General features: G+C 54.2%; 6 protein-coding genes across 6 annotated transcripts; 5 read left to right on the top strand and 1 right to left on the bottom strand.

Annotated features, from left to right (window-relative positions):
- Positions 1-632: 632 nt before the first annotated feature.
- On the top strand, positions 633-3,011 carry A1O7_07368 (uncharacterized protein; the record flags this gene model as incomplete). Its single annotated transcript, XM_007761368.1, has 3 exons — positions 633-1,413; positions 1,470-1,877; positions 1,933-3,011. The coding sequence occupies 3 exons, from the start codon at positions 633-635 to the stop codon at positions 3,009-3,011; spliced, it is 2,268 nt and encodes a 755-aa protein (XP_007759558.1).
- A 1,808-nt stretch (positions 3,012-4,819) lies between these two features.
- On the top strand, positions 4,820-5,323 carry A1O7_07367 (uncharacterized protein; the record flags this gene model as incomplete). The annotated part of the gene is made up of 2 exons (XM_007761367.1): positions 4,820-4,867; positions 4,925-5,323. The coding sequence occupies 2 exons, from the start codon at positions 4,820-4,822 to the stop codon at positions 5,321-5,323; spliced, it is 447 nt and encodes a 148-aa protein (XP_007759557.1).
- Positions 5,324-7,201: 1,878 nt separating this feature from the next.
- Positions 7,202-13,125, bottom strand: A1O7_07366 (uncharacterized protein; the record flags this gene model as incomplete). The annotated part of the gene is made up of 5 exons (XM_007761366.1): positions 7,202-11,844; positions 11,894-12,154; positions 12,203-12,285; positions 12,346-12,599; positions 12,652-13,125. 5 exons carry the CDS (start codon positions 13,123-13,125, stop codon positions 7,202-7,204), a joined length of 5,715 nt encoding a protein of 1,904 aa, XP_007759556.1.
- A 2,274-nt stretch (positions 13,126-15,399) lies between these two features.
- On the top strand, positions 15,400-15,828 carry A1O7_07365 (uncharacterized protein; the record flags this gene model as incomplete). The annotated part of the gene is made up of 1 exon (XM_007761365.1): positions 15,400-15,828. One exon carries the CDS (start codon positions 15,400-15,402, stop codon positions 15,826-15,828), a length of 429 nt encoding a protein of 142 aa, XP_007759555.1.
- A 1,205-nt stretch (positions 15,829-17,033) lies between these two features.
- Positions 17,034-18,068, top strand: A1O7_07364 (uncharacterized protein; the record flags this gene model as incomplete). Its single annotated transcript, XM_007761364.1, has 1 exon — positions 17,034-18,068. One exon carries the CDS (start codon positions 17,034-17,036, stop codon positions 18,066-18,068), a length of 1,035 nt encoding a protein of 344 aa, XP_007759554.1.
- Positions 18,069-18,926: 858 nt separating this feature from the next.
- Positions 18,927-20,492, top strand: A1O7_07363 (uncharacterized protein; the record flags this gene model as incomplete). Its single annotated transcript, XM_007761363.1, has 1 exon — positions 18,927-20,492. One exon carries the CDS (start codon positions 18,927-18,929, stop codon positions 20,490-20,492), a length of 1,566 nt encoding a protein of 521 aa, XP_007759553.1.
- Positions 20,493-21,330: the final 838 nt, after the last annotated feature.

Below are 21,330 nucleotides of genomic sequence, written 5' to 3'. Positions count from 1 at the left end.
CGTCCTTGGAAAAGTTCTTCGTGATATCACCTTACACATCCTTTACACGATTCCAGCAGTGTCTTTCGCATAGCCAGCTTCGGGGTTGATTAGGACAAACAGCGATCGGATCACTATCACCTTTGACCATTTCAGAGAGGAGCTGTGCACAGTACCAGATTCAGATGAGCTCAGGGTCAAGGGCAGAGGGAAGCGTTGTCCTTTTGAGCGAGACCATGTACTTTGCTGTTCTAGGAGGGGCATCTTTTCAAAGAATGGCGTGGGGTCATCGGATGTCATGAAATTGTACATTAGATCCTCCTCACAGATGGGACGTTACTACGCTACCTAATGAAAAAGTTGAGGTTTCTCGTGTATTTGACAAGAGGATTAACAGAGACCGGGGTTAAGACAAACCGGCCTGGCACCCCTCACGCGTATCGTACCGACGACGTGGGGTAGTCGGCTTGGATGGGCGAGGCTGCGAAGTAACTTCAGGCCGCAATGTCGGTCGGTGGCATGTATCACTTGTACCATCCCTTGTCAGGTGCCGGTCTCGAAGTTGTGCCTCGCACGCAATGATGCCCTCCCTATAATATCCTACCATAACCCGGCGACCAGACCTACAAGATACCAGTTCCTATGACCACACGATGCGACCTGGCGTCAGCCTCGATAGCAATGCAGCCGAACCACTCCGCCCTCGCAAGTCGTCCAACGCCGATGCATCCTCCCTAACCAGCGAGCGCGATCGATGTACCAATACTGCCGCCACTACCTTCTTCTTATCCCGAGATCCTGATGGCGGCGCGGGGCCTCAACAGGCTGAACGGGCATCTACGACGATGTTATACAACTCACCCTTGAGTAGCCTGCAAGATACAGTGCAAGAAGCCGACCGTGCTGCGAAGCACGTAGCACCTCGCTCAGCGAGAAGCGGAAGTCGACGGCGGTCAACAATCAGGCCAGGCACCGCAGGGCGCTTCATTAGAAGAGGGTCGTCCGATGCCAGCGCGGACGCAGAGACCTGTACCAGTCAACCACCTCAGTCCACGCTATCAGATAAGGAACGGACACGGGCCATTACACCTTCTCCGTTGCCCTCGCGAGAGACATCCCTCCCAAGCAGTCCGAAATCGCCCGCTTCACGGCAGTCACTGTCGAAGTCTAGCTCAGCCTCCGATAACGAGCTGTTGACCAGCGCCGACGAGACGGACAGCCAAGCAGTACTGTCGAGTGGTGAAGAGGACGAGAACGAGTACCGGCCGACTCGAAGTCCTACTTCACAACGACTACGGTTGCCGTTCGGAGAAGGCATTCATGATAGTCACCCTGAACTCATCATGCCCAGCATCAAGATGCCGTCTCGAAGGCCTTTCACACAGCGAGGGAAGAGGTTGGGGAGGTTCAAGATTATGGTTGCTGGTCGGAAAGGTGTGTATCCATCCACCCCTAACTCCTGTAGAGTGCTGATCGACTTAACCGCCCAGGCATCGGCAAGACATCGCTTATCAAGTCCATCGTTCAACTCTGCGAAGACATTGTCCACGTCGATCCTATCGTCTCCGCACCAGGCTCGTCTCACCCCTCCACAAGAGGCCGAGATCAAATCAATGAAGTTTATGCCTCGACGAAACCCTACCCCGAGTGGTGGTCTACCATGGAGGAATCCCGCATTCTCCGGAGGCGGAAGTCCATGGGAGATTCCGTACTGGAAAGAAACATCTGCTTCGTTGACACTTCGGACACGGCTAGACTAGAGCGGGTTATCCAGTATGCCGAGATGCAGCTGGTCAATGCTATGAGCTCGGTGGATCAGCTCGGCAGCGAGTTCTCAGGTTTGCTCAGCGGAAGAGGTGCAAGCCAGGTTGATGTGATTCTGTATTTGATCTCAAAAGGTAAGACTCCCTTCGTTGATGGTGCGCCTATTTGTGACTGATGCGAGGAACGCAGATAACCTGCAAGACGACGCACAACGAATCCGCCAACTATCGGACCTTTGCAACGTTATTCCGCTCATTGCCAAATCCGACCTACTCAGTCCTCAAGAGCAAGATCAACTGAAACAATCCCTCGATCCGAGCCTATCTAGTTTACCTCGCCTGCCCAGCTCTGTAACTTTCTCAGAAGCTGTAACGGCGACCGTTGCAGAACCTAACAGAATTCTTGCGGCAGCAACAGCACCCTACACGGTGACTTCTACCAACGGGCCCGACCTCGATACGATGGACGCTTCCCTCCTCATGTCGCCAGAATATATTCAACCTCTACTGCCGTCGGAGCTCAGCCTTCTGATAGACCAGATCTTCGAGCCCGACACAATCGCATATCTGCGCCACAACGCCGCTCGCAAGCTTGTTAGCTGGCACGTCTCTCACCCAAAACTGGTCTCAGCACCACGGTCACCGTCCATCGCATCCTCACCACCTCAATCATATAATCCATCCGTGCGCAACTCCATTCTAACGTCGCCGTTGCAGACACCACTCAGCCCGTCGCAGTCAGGCGTTCTGATCCCAGGAGGGTCGGAATTTTCTTTGAATACGTCCAACTCCTGGGCACTAGCCAAGGTCGCAGACCACACGCATCGCGAAGAACGGCTTGCCCAAATCAGGCTCTCGAAGTGGGCCAGCGAGTTGCAGTTGAGCCTACAGCGCGAACGCGAGAGATATGAGCGACTTGCCCGTGGGGAGCGAGCTGTCTGGCTGGTCGAGAAGATGGGCGAGGAAGTCCGTGATGGCAAGATTATGCCCGTAGACAATAATCAAGCGCTAGTGCGCAAGAACGGCAAGGGCAGCATTACATATGGCGACAGCGAAGCAGTCCCGAGCTACCAGATGCATGACCCCCTTGGCCTGCTCAGGTGGCAGGATTCCATGCGCGCAAGGGGCTGGATCGCGTTGCAGATTGTGGGAAGCTTTGGGGTAATGGGTGGACTTGCGTTTTGGCTGGCAAAGAATCTCGGCATGACGGGAAGTATTCATGACTGGTGGACGCAGGTTTGGGATTCTCTCGGCTGGCATGAAGGATGAACGACTGGGATGACATCTCCGCACAGATGTGTATGAATGACTGACGACGTTGAGCACAGCAGGAGGATGAGACTGATGCATGATTCAGACCGATGCAGCATGGTCCGCGCAGTGGCATTCATAGCATCGGGCATGTGTTGCCGAAGCAGCGCTTTTAAGCATGAATACCTCGACTTCCAGCCGCCTCCATGGTCGTGAATAGACTCCGTTCCCCTCCGAATAACTCGCTGTGGTCAGTATCGCAGAACAGAACCACGAGAACACGCGGCTCTGCCCTCCCATTTTGGTGGGAAGTTGTCGTCGTCGTCAACCAGATTACTAACAGATACGAGTTGCACTCCTTAAGTTGAGCCGTTCAGCCACAGACTGACCAAGCACTGGAGTCTGGCCCTGAACGAGTCTTCCATCGGCCCTACCCCTCGCATTGTGGCTGACATCCTTCGCTTCCGTCCCGCCTTTCAAGTTGACTATCGTTCTTCGTGCCAAGCGAGAGTGGAAGTAGATTGTGGCACCACGGACGGGAAGTGAGGAAAGAAACGGCGACAGTGCACCGGCTGGCAAGGTGGAGAATTCAGACACGAGGCCGTGAAACACGAGGTTGCATAGTCGAGATCCGATGGCCGGATTTGTTATCTCTACGCATAGCCTTGAAACAATAGGCTCACCGCCCGCTCAACGGTCGAGCAGATGTCGACGTTACTGCACTGAAGTTAATCGTGAGGAGCAGCAGATTCCTGCCTCGCTTAGAGCTAATTCGTAGGCCTGAGAAAAGCAGTCAGTTCTCCGATGCCCGCTTGGAATCGCATGTTGCTTCTCAGCTTTCTCCCGGCTTTGACGTCAAGGCTCCAAATTACGAAGTGGTAAGCACAAGACTCTGTCAAACATGTTCTAGACCACAGGTACGAAAGCTTCAAGACATGTCGAGCACCGGCGTTCATGCAGCTCGGGTCGACGGTTCTGCAAGGAGTGGCCACGAGGGTGCGAGCAGTCTGGGTGCACGGAGTAAAGGTTGGCATGCATGCAGGTCAGGAACCACGTGGAGCAGTGGAACCATGCATCTTTCTGGATGGCTAATTCTGAAGCAGTGGCGTCATGCAGGGGAGATGAAAACAGAAAGGCCCAAGGCCGTGTGGAAGGTGATTTCGCGCCTAGACAGGGGAGAGCAAGCAACGGGCTGTTGCCCAAGTGAACGTCGGTAGCTGTGGCTTTCACAAGTAAAAGTGCCATTGGACAGGCACCTCCGGAAGAACCCCCGGACGCTAGACGGCGGTTTCTTAAGAGTAAACCAAGGCAGCCGTGGAAGCTCCAGGTCACCAAGCAACATCCGCAAGGGCATCGCTCTTCATCCTCTCTCTTCAGCTTCCTCACCCGACTCACCGGATATCCGAACCACAAAGCGACACGCCGTCCTCGTACATATCTTTCTGCCCACCCCATCTGAACCAGACCTGAATCAGCCCTCTCCAGACTAACTATCATTATCCGACTTCAGTCACCACACCGACTCTTTTCTACACCTCGTGGCATCAACACGTCAGGACTCAGTGTCCAACACCTCCCTAACCGGCTTTGATCATCAACGTAACTGCGCTTTTTGGAACACACCTGCACAAAGCAGAACTCCACTGCCGCCGCTTCTGGCTCTGAGCTTCCCTCTGCTGTGGGGAGACCTTCTGAGTGTCGAGCTGGAACAGCGTCACCACCAATTTGAGAAAGACCACCACTGCCACAGCAACTATTCTTTATCGCCCCTGCGCACAACTCTCGACACTCTTTCCACCACGTGCCTGTAACACACCACCGCAGCCATGTCTCGCAGGTCTCTCGAATCTCAAAGGCCGATCATCGCTCCAAGCGTGCGTGACACCTCCAATGCAATCTTAATGGAAATTGTCGCTAACGGTCTTTGACAGATCACCTCGAAGCGCACCTCCAAACGCTACTCGACCTACTCTGCCTCTCCTTCTTTCGCTACTACCAATAGCAACTGCTCCAATTCCCAAACACTTGTCTCCGGCTCTGCCGCCGCCCCAGCGACCATATCCGTCAGTCCCGAAGTCGGCATGGCTGAGATTCGACACGTCACGCAAGGACTCGACAGACTAGAGAACAAACACCTCCAACAGCAACGCTTCGTGCCTTCGCTCAAGAAGACCGATGAGCTGAGCAAGCTGAGCTTGGGCGCAAAGGTCGAACGTGCCCTGGGCAGAAGAATGTCCAACCAAGACGCTGTCCTGCGGGTCAAGCGGCCCAATACAAAGACGGCGAACTCGTTCTCCATTATCGATGAGAAAACCGCACTCAAGGCTTAAGCCATGAATTTCTTCGACCATGAAGCTCTGTTACTTCTGGTTTGACTTGGCAAGGCCGAGATTCTGTTGGCAAGCTTGCCTAGCCGTCGACCAACACCTCCACTCGAGGTGTTGAAGCAAACTACTTTTGGGGCAGTGTACGATGTCTATGCGGCGCGGTTGTATCAGTGTTACGATGCTCGTTTCAAATGTTTTTGATGTTGACGCTCTGAACATTGAGATACCATTTCATTTTCAAGCTTGCATACGCTTGAACGCGTTGGCGCGATTTGGGTTGCGGGCGGTTCGCCTTGCGGTTTATGAGAGGCCGGTGGCAGGGACGTGGTCTTCGTTGGCGGTGTTGTGGTGACGATCTGGTAGTGGGCGACGGCTATTCGGCACACGGCCATGGCGACCAAGGGGACCTGGGTCGACCGGCAATACTGGAGATGGGGCCATTCTGGTGTCGGATCTAGTCATAGACACGCAAGTCAGCAATGCAAACTATCAACATTTGAGTAAAGTATCAAGGGCTCACGATACTTGACCTGCCGCAATGGCAGTATTCCTGAGAGGCCACGGGCACACTGCTCGAGCGGGGACATGAAGGCACAACTTGCAAGTCAGAGCTATGTACTGAAGACTCACCAGCCTTTACAGACCAACAATGCCTCGGACAGGTATGCCAAAAAGTAAGTCGGTCTTCACTTAGCCTGTATTGAGCATCAAGCTTAAGTGGGCATGTTGCAGAGATCCGACAGATATGGGGAGCCCTTGGATCTACTTAGTGTATCACAACATGTACATGTATTTCCCTTGCAAGTATCGATCGATCGACCTATCTAACCCTTTGGGCAGTCCACCCAGAAAGGAAGGCGGGTGGGAATAGGAAGCCCATGAATCTACTGTACCACGGCATGTATACATAGTTTCCCTGGCAAGTATCTTATCTATCTACCTATCTACCTGTCTACCTATCTACCTGTCTACCTATCTACCTGTCTACCTATCTACCTATCTATCTATCTACCTATCTATCTATCTATATAGGCGGCCCACCGAGACCGGAAGGAGAGTGGGAACAAGAGAGGAGGAGAGTGTTACGGAAGTGCGGACAGCATATTGCAGAGATCAGACAGACATGGAACCCATGAATCTAGTCGCTGTATCACAGCATGGATCTCGAATCCCCTGGCAAGTACAGTATCTATCGATCTACTGTATACCTATCTATCCGCGTAGACTGTCCGCCGAGGAACGAACGAGGGTGAGGGTGAGGGTGAGAGTGAGAGCCAGAGTGAGAATACCAATAAGAAGGGAAGGGCGCCCAGCGGGTCGGAAATCCAGGCCTGGTCTGGGGTTTCTCTGCTCCGTTCTCTACTTCACTCCAAGGTCTCGACTTTGTCTCTGCTTCGTCTCTGCTTCGTGTCTGCTTCCGCTTCTACTTCCATCCAACATCTCCTTTAGCCAACTGCTTGGGTCAGACCGCCCATTGTTCAACCACCAACACAAACATCCGGCAGACAGAGACAAGACAAGGAAAGGGAGGTGGAAAAGAAACAGAGAAATATTTCCTCTGCTTTTGCTTCAGCTTCGCTTCATCATCTCTTCGGTCCACTGCTTGAGCCAGACGCCCCATTGTCCACCCCCACACACATGCATCCGACAATGCCAAAGTAAGGGAAGGCGAGGGAAGGAAAGGTAAGGTAAGGTAAGCTCACGTTCACGTTCACCCACACAAGCGTCCGACAATGCAAAGGCAACGAAGGGCAAGAAAAGTATAAGGTTAAGGTACACACAGAGTGAAAAGGAAACAGAGAAATGTCCACACTCAGTCAGGGAATCAGTCAGGCACGGCCCATACACGCACGCACGCACGGCACGCCATACACCAACGGTTCACGCACTGTTCATCCACACGCCGATCCTCGCACTGCCACCGCAGAACTCACGCGCATCGCCCGCACAAAGCATATTACACTCCGCCTCCGGCGCCGGAACCGCGGCCTTGCCCCCTCCTCCTCCTCCTCCTCCACTCAGGACGTTCGCGCAGTAACACTCCTTGCCAAACTCGACGCCCGCGAACTTGTATCCCTTGGACAGGCACGTCGAGGCGCACATTTCCTGCGTCATCCCCGTGGCGTTTGCAGATGCGTACCCGCCGCCAAGTGTGCGCCGCGAGGCCGAACTGTCCGTGAAGCACCCCTGGTAAGAGTACCCTCCGGGCAGGACCGGGTTGGCGGCCGGTGGCGACAAAGAGGTGTTGTTGTACACGCTCAGCCGGCTGCGTCCGCCGCATGTGCTCTGCGTATCGCCTGGGCAGGGCATCGTGCAGCCCGTCGCGTCAAATACCGTGGTCGGCGCGAGGGGGGTGGCTAGACCGCAGTAGCATTCTTGGCTGTACTCCAGCCCTGCGAGGGGGAGGTTGCGCGCGCTGCAGAAGGAGATGCACATCGCGATGGTCATTCCAGGGGATGTGGTGGACGCGGCGGAGAGGAGGCGGCCTTGGGTGGCTTCGGCGGCGCAGCCGAGGTATACGGCTGGGAAGTACGGGTTGGGTTGCGGGAAGGCGGTGGACGAAGTGGTGGTGCTGCTCGTGGTGGTGGTGGAGAGAGTGCTAGAGAGACGGGTGGAGAATGTCGTCGGGAAAGAGGTGGAGCTGGTAAGACGGTTTGTCGTAGTCGCCGAGGTTGTGCTTGGGCTCGTGCTTGTGCTTGGAAGGACCGTACTGCCACTCGATGACTGAGCAGGGATGAAGCTGGTGCTGAAGCCGTTGCTGCTTGTCGACAACGTGCTGGTTGGTGATAGAGTACTTGCTGGGGCAGTGCTCGTACTGATGCTGAGTGTCCCAATTGAAGATGTCGAAGAGCCGACGGTAGAGACTGAAGTTGAAGTTGTGCTGGTGCTTCCTGATGATGACCGAGTGGTGGAAATAGTAGGGCCTGACGAAGTGGTGAGGCTAGTAGCTGACGTAGAGGTTGCACCAGTTGTCCCAGGCCCAGGACTGGACGTTGTGCTTGTGCCTGACGAGGACCTGGAAGTAGAGCTAGCCGGTGAGGTCATTGCCGAGGCGCTCGATGTTGTTACAGTGGAGCTTGACGAAGTTGGGGCGGCCAGAGTCGAGGGCGATGAGGACGCGCTACCAGTACGAGAGATACTCGATGAGGCGCTAGAAGTAGATACTGCCACAGCAGTGGACAAGCCAGAAGAGGTCGTCACTGAAGTCGACGTGGACGCGGCTAATGAGGAACTGGAGTTGACGCTCGATGTGGAACTTGTGGTTATACTCGAATTTGACCTCAGCGACATCGTACCTGATGACGCGATCAGGGACAAACTGGAGCTGACACCCGATGTGGTACTTGTGGCTGTGCTTGGATTCGCCCTCAACGACATCGAAGTCGACGTTGACGCGATCAAGGAGGAGCTGGAGCCGATACCCGATGTGGTGGTTGTGACTGCGGCTGAACTCGAACTCGGCGGCACAGCATATTGGTAGAGAGACAGCCCATTCGGCCCGCCACAGATGGTCGACGAGTTGCCACCACAGGTCATGGAGCAGCGCCCATCTGTTGCAGTCACAGAGCCAGACGCAAGACTGTTGCCGCAGTAGCACTCTTGGCTGTACTCGATGGCAAAATAGGTGAAGCCAGTACAATTGCCCGCACAGAACGGCACCGTCATGTCCTTCGAAGCGACAGCCTTACCTGTCAAAGCCCGCCCAGGGACTTCAGTATGGCAGTCGACATACTGGTAGTTGCCGACACTAGGAACGATGACTGGGCCGGATGGCTGATTCGGTGTCTGTAAAGGAGGAGTAGAAGCAGACCAATCGGTGTTCCGGTACAGTGTCAAGCCATTGGGGCCACCACAGGTGAAGCTTGAGTTGCCAGAGCAAGCCATGCTACAGCGGCCATCCGTTGCCAAAATGCTTCCTGATGTAAGGGCATTTCCGCAGTAGCATTCACGGCCGTACTCGACGCCAAAGTATTGGTATTGGGCGCAGTTGCTGGCACAAGTTTCGAGTGTTAGACTGTTATCCGCAAGGGCGAAGCTAGTGAGGGCCCGACCAGCCACTTCGGTGTAGCATGACTGATAAGTGAAGTTGCCGATGGTTGGTGGAGTCGTAGGGCCTGTTGAGGGAGTGGGATTGTCGTTACCTCCACCCGTGGAAGGTGGCGTGCTGGACAGTGTACCATTCCCGTAGACGTACATGTTGAGTCGGCTTGGACCTCCACAAAGTTCAGTCTGATTGTTGTTGCATGTCATGCTGCAGTCTGTTGCGCTCGCACTTACAGATCCAGCTGCCAACGTATTCCCGCAGAAGCATTGACCGCCATATTCGACACCGGAGAACAAGTAGCCTTGGCAAGCTTGCAAACATCCGGCCACCGTGTTGTTGGATTGGGTTTGAACATTGAGAGCACGGGAATTGGTGCCTTCGGTGTAGCATCCGACACTGTTGAAGCCCAGTTTGCCAGGATTGACGTATGGCCCTGGTGCGTCAGTAGAATTGCCGTTCCAACGGGTGATGTCGCCAAACAGGGAGATGTAAGACCCTGTCTCGTCGATACCGTTACCGCCGCAGACCTCATTGACATTGCCATCGCAGGCGAAATTACAGTTGGCATCATCGACGACTTGCTGCGGCCGATTGTAGCCACACCAGCACTCTTGCTCGTACTGGGTGCCAGCGAAGATGTACCCTGCAGCAGAGCACAGACCTATACACTTCTCGTTTGTGTTAGCTGGTCCACTGTAGATGGCTGTTTGGAGTTGTCGACCCGGGTTGTTCTCCTTGAAGCAGCCTGCATATCGGTAGATACCTTGTTGGGTGACCGGGTCCAACGGCGACGCTTGCTCCGAGACGGCGTTGCAGAAGAATTGGATGTGCTGCTTTCCGAAAGTGGGATCGTTGAGATTCATTGTCCATTGAGCCGTGCCGTTGTAGGGATCGACGTTGATCTGACTCTTCGGCACGGAACAGAAAAGCGTGGCAGTGAGGTTTTGCCTAGCATAGACGAGTGTGCCTTCCGCAAGATCGACAGCGTTGTTGGCACCGATGATGCTGCCTGAGATACCGAATGGAGGCTTGCTGACAGTTATTGAGATCGGCGCGGCATTTGCAGACCCGTTGTTGCTGAGACGGAGTTTGAGAAAGCGGCTCGTGTTCTCCGTGACATTGCCGAAGCTAAACACAGTGGTGTTGTCGTATGGCACCCAGCCTCCGTTGGGTGACTCGAATTCAAGGATAGCTTTTGGCTCATCCGACCCTGCTGCAAGCACGTCGATGACTTTCGTGCCGCCATTCGACACAATACTGACGAAAGCAGCGAAATTGGCCGAGTATGGCGGATTGAAGTTGATCGGAACCGTAACGGCGCTGTTAGGCGGTATCGACGACGGCATGTTGTAAAAGGTGAAAGCGGATACGACAGCCGCCGCTTGTGTACCATTCGGAGTGATCCAGGGCCCAGTCTCACCGACAACAGAATACTGAATCTTGCTGATAATGAGAGGACTGTTGCCGAGGTTGCTGATGATGACGGACTGATTGACACCCCCAGCTTGCTGTCCAGTGATGACGCCGTTCCAACTGACTGTATTCGGTGAGGTCATCAACAGAGCAGCTTGGCTTTGACCCGTACCTTTGAGCTGTACGGGCGTATTGATACTGAAGCCAGCAGCTTGCTGTGTGGTGTTGAGGATGACAGAGGATGACAAGGGACCGACTGTTTGCGGCGTAAAGGTCGCCTGGAATGCGAATCGTTGTCCCTTGGCAATTACGAGAGGGAGACCGGGCAGAGCACTGATGGCAAAGTTCGGATTGCCCGAGATACTTGCGGCGGTGACAGTAACAGCAGTATTCGCTGTGCACTGAATGGTCATCGGTGCCGTGGTGGTGTTCAGATTGGCTGTCCCGAACTGGAGAGAGGTGCAGTTTAATGGCAAGTTGACAGGCGCACCATATGCATACAGGTATCCTTGCGTTGTACCCTGATACACGATGCCGTCTCCAAACACAGGTCTGGTGAACTTGGTGGTTCCGGGCGTGACAAAGGAGTTGATCTCCGTCATCAGGCCGTTGGAGTCCGGGATAGCATTATAGATGCGTAGGTTGGAGCCTTCGACATCGGATGTCCACACCAGGCCGGTCCCAGGCCGATCGTTGAGCGAGGTTACTGTGCCATGACCGACACCGAGAACGTACGCATTCTTCTCGGGAGAGTCCGCCACCTTGTTGAAGTAAGGAACGCCGTCGTTGCAGGAGAACTTGAACACATGTGTCTGATACTGGATGACGTTGATATAGATGTATCCACCTTCGAGAGGGTATACGCCGGCACCAGCGTAGACCGAGTTCTCGTTCTGATAGACCTGAACGACGTTATCGAGTTTATTTGGGCCATTTTGGTAACCGCCAAGGTTGTCGAGGTTGAGCCAGTAGGTCTTCCCACTCTTGCCGGTAACCACTCCGATGCGTTTGATATCTCCACAAGAGAATTGGCTCGGAAGAATCTCCAGCGGCGACGTACCAAGATCTGGTCGTAGTCAATTCGAGTCCAACGTGTTCAAGATGACGGATCGTACCTTTATCAGCACCGTCCAGTTGGGTCTTCTCCCAGGGCATGAAGAAGTCGACGACATTCAAAGAGCCGTCTTCGTTGATTGCCATGTGAACTGCGGCTTCCTCGAGAGAGGTAGGTGGGTTTCGTCCATTGACTGGGACGCCACCGAGCTGAGAAGCATAGCCATTTCCAGAAGCGAAGAACATCGAGCCCTTGTCGTCGCTCGCGAGGCCACCTCCCGACATCCACACGCCTGCACCAGGGACAGTGGGCCCGACGCCGGCTAAGACAGTTAGAGACTTCCGAACGATGCAACTGCATTTCCACGTACCACCTTCAGTCGCGAATCTCTCCACGATCTGTCCAGTGCCCTTGTGCCAGCCCACGATCCAGCCAGTAAAGTTGTACAGCACGCTAGCAGAACAATGGAGTCAGTAAGTGGGTGTGGGAACGAGCAGCAGGAGTTCTACGCACCAATGACTCGCGAAGCCAGCGTAGACATAATCGCCAGTGTGGAGCAGAGCGGGACGTTGGTGATGGATGCCGCCGTTGAACGATCGCACTGGATTGTTGCGAGCCACCATACCCTCAAGGTTGAGAGGGAAATTGGGTCTCTCACTGAGATCCACAGTACTGATGGCATGGACGTAGTATCGGCCATTGGGGCGGCCGTTTGTCCCAGTAAGACTCTGATCGATATAAGTCTTGGATGTGAAGTACCATGTGTCCTGCATATGTCAGACTTAACCACGATGCCTATGGTAAAGTGAACAACCGTACCGTCTCTGGGTCGATAACGCCAGTAGCCGTTACACCGACGGTTGGGTTGATATCAACACATCCGTCCAGATCGTTGACCAAGAATGGCCGATGCAGGTTCCGGGAAGCGACAATTACGCCCGTCTTTGCCGCGACTTTGTACACATTATTCTGGGTCGTGGCAACATACACATACTGGACACCGTCGGAGCCAGTGTACACAAGCGGCTGAGAGAATAGCTGTTCGGGGACGTTCTGACCATTGATGGGGTATGTTCCCGGCAACCGGGCCTTGAATAGGAGCCCGAATTGAGAACTTCCAACCACAGCTGGGTCCATGTTGTGATTATTCTGGTAGCCGCTTCGGTCGTTGGAGCCACCCCATGTGATGGTGTCTGTGCTAGCCAGGGAGTCGACATGCGGGACAAAAATTAGATACAAAGAAAGCAGAACTGTGGCGAGTGACTGGAATGAGAAACGAGTGGACGACGCCATAGCGACTGAAGAGCACAGAGAACCGTTAAAAAGAGTGGCTGCAGAAGATCGGCGATGAACGAAGGTTGTGGAAAGACTGCAGACTTTCGAGTTGCAGGAGAGGGTAGAGTCACCATAATATCATGGCCTCAGCAGTCCTCTTCTTCGGAGAGGTCGTGAGGGCCATGGCGCAGAGGCCGCATCATCTGAGTCTCGGTCTTGGGCTTGATGCAATTACGAGCGTTGAGGTGTTTGTGAATTGGTCCACACATCCCCAATTCGGTGGTCGTCGAACCAGGATTGAATCAGGGGCAGAGCTGGACTTTGGACAGTGCTCATCGTTCAATGAGGCCGTACAAAGACTCCCTAGGCCCAGGGGAAGCCGCTTGGAAGCGAAGCTGCAGGCGACATCTGCGACGACAGGATGACCCTCCGTATGCGAGGAGGGCTGATCGCCTCCCAGTTGCTTTCGCAATCTCTGTAAAGCTTCGGGCCTGTATGGTCGTACAGCTTCTGTCAACCACGAATGGTGGTACGAGCTCATCCTCGGGTTTGATGTGCTGGAAATCAGATTCCGAAAGTACGTGTCACTTCCTGTAAAGGGGATCTGGAACATCGGCTTGGTTGACACGTCGACGAGTTGTGTGGCAGGTGTGGGGGTAAGCCACCAACCAGGATGTTGACAGTCGAATTCACAACTGAGGTAAACGTCGCGCCTGGGCTCATCACGCCGTCATATGTTTGAGTAAAGTGCAGTTGGGAGCCGCAGCCAGCCAAGATTTGAGAAAGTGTTCTGACAGTATCGCACAAGTTCAAGTCCCATTACAGACGACCGCACGGATCCGCGCTGAACTAGGGCGCGTGTTCGCCACTTCGGGAACTGCAATATCCCCTTTTCGACCGCTAATCTCATCATAGTGGAAGGGAATCTGGCCGTACCATACCTTTAATTCATCTTCGTCTCTTGGTGGAGAGAGCGCCGGGACAGACAACGTAGAGAATTGACGAGGAGGATCGAGAGAGGCGTTAGTGGCCGGCAACGTTGCGTCTGGACATCAATGACCCACCCTATAGAGCCCCCGCGGAGCAGTAGACCATACACGCAACGCACGTCTGCCGCTTTCAAGCCAGTCGCGTCAGCACCGCGTACTCCCTACTGTTGTACCTGATGATGTGCGCAGCGGCCTCAAGATCTACCAATCTCATCAGGCACAGAGCTTCAGCTGCGATTGGAATTTCATCTGACTGCGCACGTCTTGTGGTCGGACCCTTTTGTTCTTGGCAAGGCTGCGATTCGAGAGGGGGCTCCGGGTTGGCGCAGGAGGTCCAAGGAGGCGAAATCAGAGCCATCTCGAAAGGTTGAAGTCCTGGAAAAGTATCGGATTACGGACTACCTACCTCGTACTGGATATCCAGATCTAGGTGGGTTTCGGCAACAGACGACCAGGCGAGCACTCTAGCTGGTGGTCTGAGCTCTCCATGACCAGCACACAGTATATGACTGTGTCATTTTTCATGTCCGGCATCCTCTGTCGAGGAGACCCACCAGCACACAATAGAAAACGGAACAATTCAACGTTCAAAAATGGTGTGATCCCAAATTATTACATCCAGGAGCAACACTCGTGTGGCCGATCCCAAGGCCTGGCATGAGTTTGCGGGGAATCACCGAGCCCGAGCTGACCACCAATAAGGGCAGGCTTTCTTTGGGCGTGCTCGCATGTCACACATGGTGACACGGCGAGGCCCTTTGAGGTGACGTCCCCTTTGCGATGGAATAATCATCACATGGGCCAAGGTAATGTCATCGTTCCACCTTTTTTGGTCGGCCTTCGTTCCTGTCGATGGCAAGGCGAAAAGGGCTCCATGGGGCTCTCAACGACCTGCCCGCAGGATATAACCGTCTGTATTGTGGCGGGGTAGATGACTACGGACCAACTCTCACCACGAGTTGAACAGCGAGTGGCATTGCAGATGATTCTTACAGTACTTGATAACCGGATCGCCACAGGACCTATATCCACGAAAAGACGATTAGCGATCTATCGGACCAGATACATGCAGCCTTGTCTCGCAAGTCATCCAACAATCTAAAAGGGTCAAAGTGTCTCCGACACCCTAATCCCACACCGAACAATTCGAAAGACAAGAAGCGCCTCTGACCACATAAATCCCGCACAATTCAACAATCCAGAAGACCAAAGGGCTTCTGACCACACGGAACCCGCAGAATCCAAGAGTGAGAAAAGACCGAAAAGGCATCCGACAACGCAATTCTCACACAACCCAACAACCATGTCTTCAAACTCTCCCCCAGCATACACCAACCCCGTCGACCCCAAACTCGACCCCAAACACCACCGCCTCCCACCCTACCGCGCCAAACACAGCTTTGCAAACAGCGCCGAAGAACTCGCCGCCCTCAACGAGTTCGCCGAGTCCAAACTCTACGTCAACCCTGGGTCGGACGGCACTCTTCCCGACTTACAGAACGGGGGCTGGGGCTTGAAGTCGCTGGCGTGGGGTGGACCCATGCAGGGTGAAGTGCCGGGCGACAGGGGTTGGCCCGCGCCAGAGACGGCCGAGGAGAGGAAACGGAGGAGAGAGGCCGAGAAGGCGAGGAAGAAGGAGGAGCGGGCCAGCAAGGGGAAAGGGAAAGGGGGTGTAGGGGAGAGGTTGAAACGGGTCATAAGTGGAGGGAGTGTGAAGGAGGGAGGCAGGTAGGAAAGCGTGCGTTGGTAACCTTGTGTTGCGCTGTACTGTGCTGTGTTGTGCTGTGTTACTGTAAAGTACTCGGCTGCTGTGTTGGAAAACTTGCGTGGGTGGGCATTCCCATCACCGGTTTTGGTCCTCTTTCCTGTAGCCGGCGTTGATTATCGGCTTCGGATACTTCGTACTTTTCTCACTCTGCAATATCTGGCCTCACATGGAGAAGTACATGGCGACTGGCGAATGTGATCCGGATTATTAGCATTTCCCTACACCCCAACGATCAGTAGTCGGCGTGTTCATTGTCCGCGTGGAAAAGTTCCTCTCCGTGACTGGAGTCTACGTTCAACCGGCGGAATAGTGATTGTAGATGGGCGCACTGAGTACTGTGACTCTAGTCGTATATTCTGCTCCGCTGTACACACCTCCAGGGATGAATGTGTGAAGTGCCCTACCGGACAGTCCGCTGATTCGACCCATTGTTGGTGCCTCTCGTGCCTCACAGTACATTAGATGACTTGGTTCATCATCAGCTACTCCAATGCCATGGTGCTCGCGGCCCAGCCAACTTGGTTACTCACTCGACATTGCACATGGGCCTGGTGTGCTACGGCGTTGACGAACTACATTGCCGCGCACTTGCTGTACTCGGACATTGCCTCGTGGGGGATGGTGTCGGTGTCCCACCTTGCGATCGTAACACCGAGAAGTGCTCCATCCGGTTACACATGGTGGCCTGTGGGGCTACGCCCGTCACCACTACGAGCACATCTTCTACCTCACTTGTACAGATGTTCTACTTTGGTTGCGTCAGATCTAACAAAGTCGGTAGCACATCTGTAGAACAGCGTGCATGAGTACCGGCAGTATACTGTAGGTATAAGTTCCCAGCGGATTTACAAACGTCACACAGGTCGCGCCCGTACTGTGTACAGTACTGGTGCTGGGATCGACTCGCGGGGTTGAAGTTCAGTTCGACGCCCGAGGCGGACTGATCTGATATACAAAGCGCGACAAGAAACAAGGATCGACACCTCTCCCTCCCACTCCAACAACCAGGACTTCGCCCTGAGGCACAGTTACACCCACGAGCCTCCAACATACCAAGTAAGGAAGGACCATCAATCCAGTCTTCCAGATCCAAAGCCACCGGTACACCCACAAGCACACTCAGTCCGTGGCAGTCAGTCACTGTCACAGCCATTACCACCACCACCAGAATGTCCGTCTCAACGTCCGCCTCCGCGCCCAAATATGCCCCCTTCACAATCCTTACGACCTCATACAAATCCGTCGATGACCACCCAATCAACGTCTACACGCTCGTTCCGAAACTGGTCCTCGCAAACATAACCCCCGGCGACGCCGCAAGTGAGACCTCCAAACCCACGCCGCTCCCCGTATTGGTCAAATTCCACGGCGGGTTCCTGGTGACCGGCGACGCCCTCTACGACGACTGGTTCCCGCAGTGGCTGGTCGACTACGCCCTGCAGCACACCGCCGTGGTAGTCCTACCAAACTATCGACTCCTCCCCGAGGCGAACGGGGCGGAAATCATGGACGATGTCGCAGATTTCTGGACCTGGCTGCGCGATGAGTTCCCTCGGTACTTGAGCCACGAGGCGCCCGGGCTTCAGGTCGATCTGTCGAAGGTGCTGGTCACGGGGGAGAGTGCGGGCGGGTATTTGAGCGTGCAGTCCGCGCTGGGCAGTTCCGCGGGGTTAGCGAAGGCTAGCATCGCGACGTACCCCGTGCTGGATGTCGCGAGCCCGTTCTACACGGAGGAGTACGACAAGGTGATTCTGGGGGCGCCGACTCTGCCCAAGGACGTGCTGGGGCGGCACATCCAATCCGTCGAAGACGAAGCGGCCAAAAATGGGAGGAAAAGCGTGGTGACCAGCGCGACGCCGCCTGATAGGTTGCCCTTTGCGCTGTCGATCGTGCAGCAGGGGTTGTATCGGAAGTTGTTGGGCGAGGACAAGGTCTTGTACCCGATGGAGAGGGTCGAGGATGTGAGCGCCCAGAATGTGCCTTCGATCTTGATCATCCACGGGCGGGAAGATAGTGCCGTGCCGGTGGAGGGCAGTGAAAAGTGGGCTCAAAAGGCGAGGGAGAAGTTTGGGGAGGGAAAGGTGGACTTGATTGTGCAGCCTGGGGAGCATGGCTTTGATACGGACCCGAGCGTTACGCTGGAGACGCCGTGGCTGAAGGATGGGTTGGGCCGGATCACCGAGGCGTGGTTGGGCGTGAAGTAGAGGTTGCGTTGTGGCTTCTAAAGGAAGTAGAGCTTGTGGCTTCTAGACAAGGAGAGGTTGTGTCTTCTAAAGAAGTAGAGCTTGTGGCTTCTAGACAAGGAGAGGTTGTGTCTTCTAGATGGGTCGACGTTGCGTGGCTTCTAGACGTAGGAGAGATGTATAGAGAGGGATTCTGGACGGCAATGAGCAAAGGACGATGACTGGCCATGGATCTGTTCGTTGTAGGTGGCGTCTATCCCACGTCTGCACCATGTGCGGCAATCACTTAGGATCAACACCGGCGTCTTCATACTCGAGGATTTGCTTCGCAGCTTCAGACATTGACAAAGCTAAATGGAGAACGAGTTCAAGCCCTCTTTCAAGCGTACTGCCTTCTGCGATCGAGAGATATATTGAACCACCAACAAAGCAGCATTGTGCAGCTAGAACAGTGTTGGAAATCTCTCTGGCCCTTCCCTCCCTATGTCCCATCGAAGGGCTGATAAAGGCAGCCTTGTAGTAATGTGAAATGGAGGGCGAAGCCGCGTCGAGGCAGTGGTTGTATCAACAAAGCGGCCAGAGTCACAGTCACAGGCACAGTCTCTTCCAATTGCCCATCACTGCCTCGCGGCGCATATACTTAGCGACCCGTCTTCCTGCACTGAACCAACGTCCTCTTGTCATCATACATCTCACGCCTTCATCCAGCGAGCCGAAACACATTAAGCCCGGCGCACCAGGGCTCCAACCTAGGTGTTCGCGGACTTGTTGACGCGGCACTCCGTCACGCTGCCTACCCAGGTACGATAATCCCCCTCATTGAGCGCCTGAGTAGACTGACGAACTCACAGTTCGGATCCTGACACCAACTCGCCACCAATGGGTGCCTCGCAATCGGTTCAGGATGCGCGAGGCATTCCGCCAGAGGCCGTCCAGAGAGAGATGGAATTGATTCATCGACGATTGGACGCAGTCGCCTTCCCCAACCAAGCGACCGGATATGCCGACATACTCCCTCATTACCGCGGTGTGATTTCCATGATCGATCCAAAGTCAATGCAGCAGACCATTGCCGTCATCCACCTAATGATCTCCTCCCACGCAAAGGCCACAAGACTGTCGACGACGTACGCAAGCCTGACGGCAGAATTGTTCGGGTGCCAGAAGATGCTCATTACGCTTCACACCAAGATTCGTTCCTCCAACATCGCTCTTATGCAGGTTTCCGGCGCGGAAGAGACTGCGGGCCAAATGAACGTGGACGCCATCAAGGATTGCAAGATCAAAGAGCTCGCCGACACAATCACATCGCTGGTCAACCAGCTGGACCTCGTTCAAACACACTCGTTCCGTATCCTGCATGTGATGTTGAAGGCAAGTGAAGCATGCACCAGTGGCCATAACCACCAGCCAAACACAGCCGAATCGAATGCCGAGCTCAGTGCTGCGCTTCAAACCCTCGACGATACCAGCGTCGCCGTAAGTAACAGGATCTCATCGGTGATGTCGAACTATACCAAAGCGGTTGAAAGAATTCGAATGCTTGAGGAAAACAAGAAGCACCAGACTGATCTGGTGGAACAACTTACGGCAAATGTGAAATTGGCCAATGATGAGATTGAAGCCCTGATGGCACACATCGCAAAGCTCACGGCAAGTTTGAAAATGGCCAACGATGAGATCCAAGCCCTGAAGGCACGTAACGCAAAACTCGCTGAAGATTGCCGGGAGAAGAATAGGTGGGTTTGCGATATGAAGGCCAAGATCAACGGCATGGGCGACACCATGAAGCGTGCCGAGTCCATCGTGCTTGCCGAGAAGGACAGGCTTCGTAAACAGACGAGGGATCAGGAGGAAATGAAGCAGTTGAAGGCAGAGGTCGCAAGGCTCAAAGATCAAAGCAACAAGGTCGAAGCACTCCATGCAGAGAACGCAAGACTCAAAGTACAGTCTACCAAGGCCGAAGCACTCCGTGCAGAAATTAGCGGGTTGAAGAGGAAGCTGAAGGAATCCAACATCAAGGACCTCGAAAAGCGGCTACACGAGGCCAACGCAGAGCTGGACCACCTCCGGGCACTGTCCAAGGACCAAGATGATGACGGCGACCGACCGCAGGACGACCATGATACTCACATTGACGCTGCATCTTCTGACGAAGAAGGAGCGAGCACCGTAGTCGAAGGTCTTTCTTTTGCCGAGGGAGCGGCTCGGATCTTGCAGTGCCACAAAGCCGTTCTCGCTGAACTGCGAGCTCAGATCTCAACGATGAAGGACGTCCGTGGTGGCTCGGGCTGGAGTATTGTGCACCGGACAGACGCGATGGTTAAGCGGAAGACCGGTCGTATGCTCAAGGACATCGATGACTGTCTTGCACTGAGGGATGCTGGCGAGAGGGAAAAGGAACGTGTGGAGCGATTGGAGACTGAAGGTTTTCCGGCCTTATAGTCTGTTACCTTCGGGGCTGGCCACAGCACCAAAGACACCAGTGCGTCCAAGGCAACAAAGTCAAAGAGAAGAAGAACCAGGGCAAAGAGCTCCATCCGAGCCGATTCTCGAGATGGTGACTGGAAGAGGGAGTAGTGAAGAGACCGAGGAAAGAGAAACGCTCGTGACTCTAAGAAGGGTTTGCTGAGTACGTGCCTGAGCAATTAGAGACACAGGGCTTTCCGGCCTTACAGTCTATTGTCACTGGGGCTGATTAGAGCGTCAAAGATAAAGGTGCATCTAAGCCAACAAAGTCAAAGAGAAGAAGAACCAGGGGGAGGAGCTCGACCCGAGCCGATTCTTGAGATGAGAACTAGAAGAGGAAGAAGTGGAGAGTATAGTTGAGAAAAATGCTTGGAATTCTAGGAAGGTTTGCCGAGCGACAACCTGTTTTTGCATTTACGTTCCGCTGCTCTCTAGTGTGATATTCACCTGAACGAATAGGTACACACGAGGGTCAGTACTTTTCGCTGGAAGTGTGATCATGCCATTGACATGGATAGTCGGGATAACACTGTCACACATCCACAGCTCCACAACAACAATGCCGAACATTGTTTGACACCATGTTCTTGTTCCCGTTTTGTTACATGCAACCTTCGCCCATCTATTTTTCCCAGGCAAGTATCCACGCCGACCGATCTAAGTGTACAAGGTAAACCTGAGCCTCGATTTTCTAAGGCCCATTTGCATGATTCTGGTTGTGATTTGTCCCCCCTGGCACTCCAGCACCTGTCAGATCCGTCTGTGGGTGTTCATTTTATCCCACCCAGTAGTCCTGATATCGCTCCGAAACTCC

Source organism: Cladophialophora yegresii, assembly GCF_000585515.1.
Source record: "Cladophialophora yegresii CBS 114405 chromosome Unknown aczIN-supercont1.5, whole genome shotgun sequence".
In the NCBI taxonomy this organism is placed as follows: Eukaryota; Fungi; Ascomycota; class Eurotiomycetes; order Chaetothyriales; family Herpotrichiellaceae; genus Cladophialophora; species Cladophialophora yegresii.
Note: the sequence above shows the minus strand (reverse complement) of the source record. Positions and strands in the feature narration are given on the sequence as shown.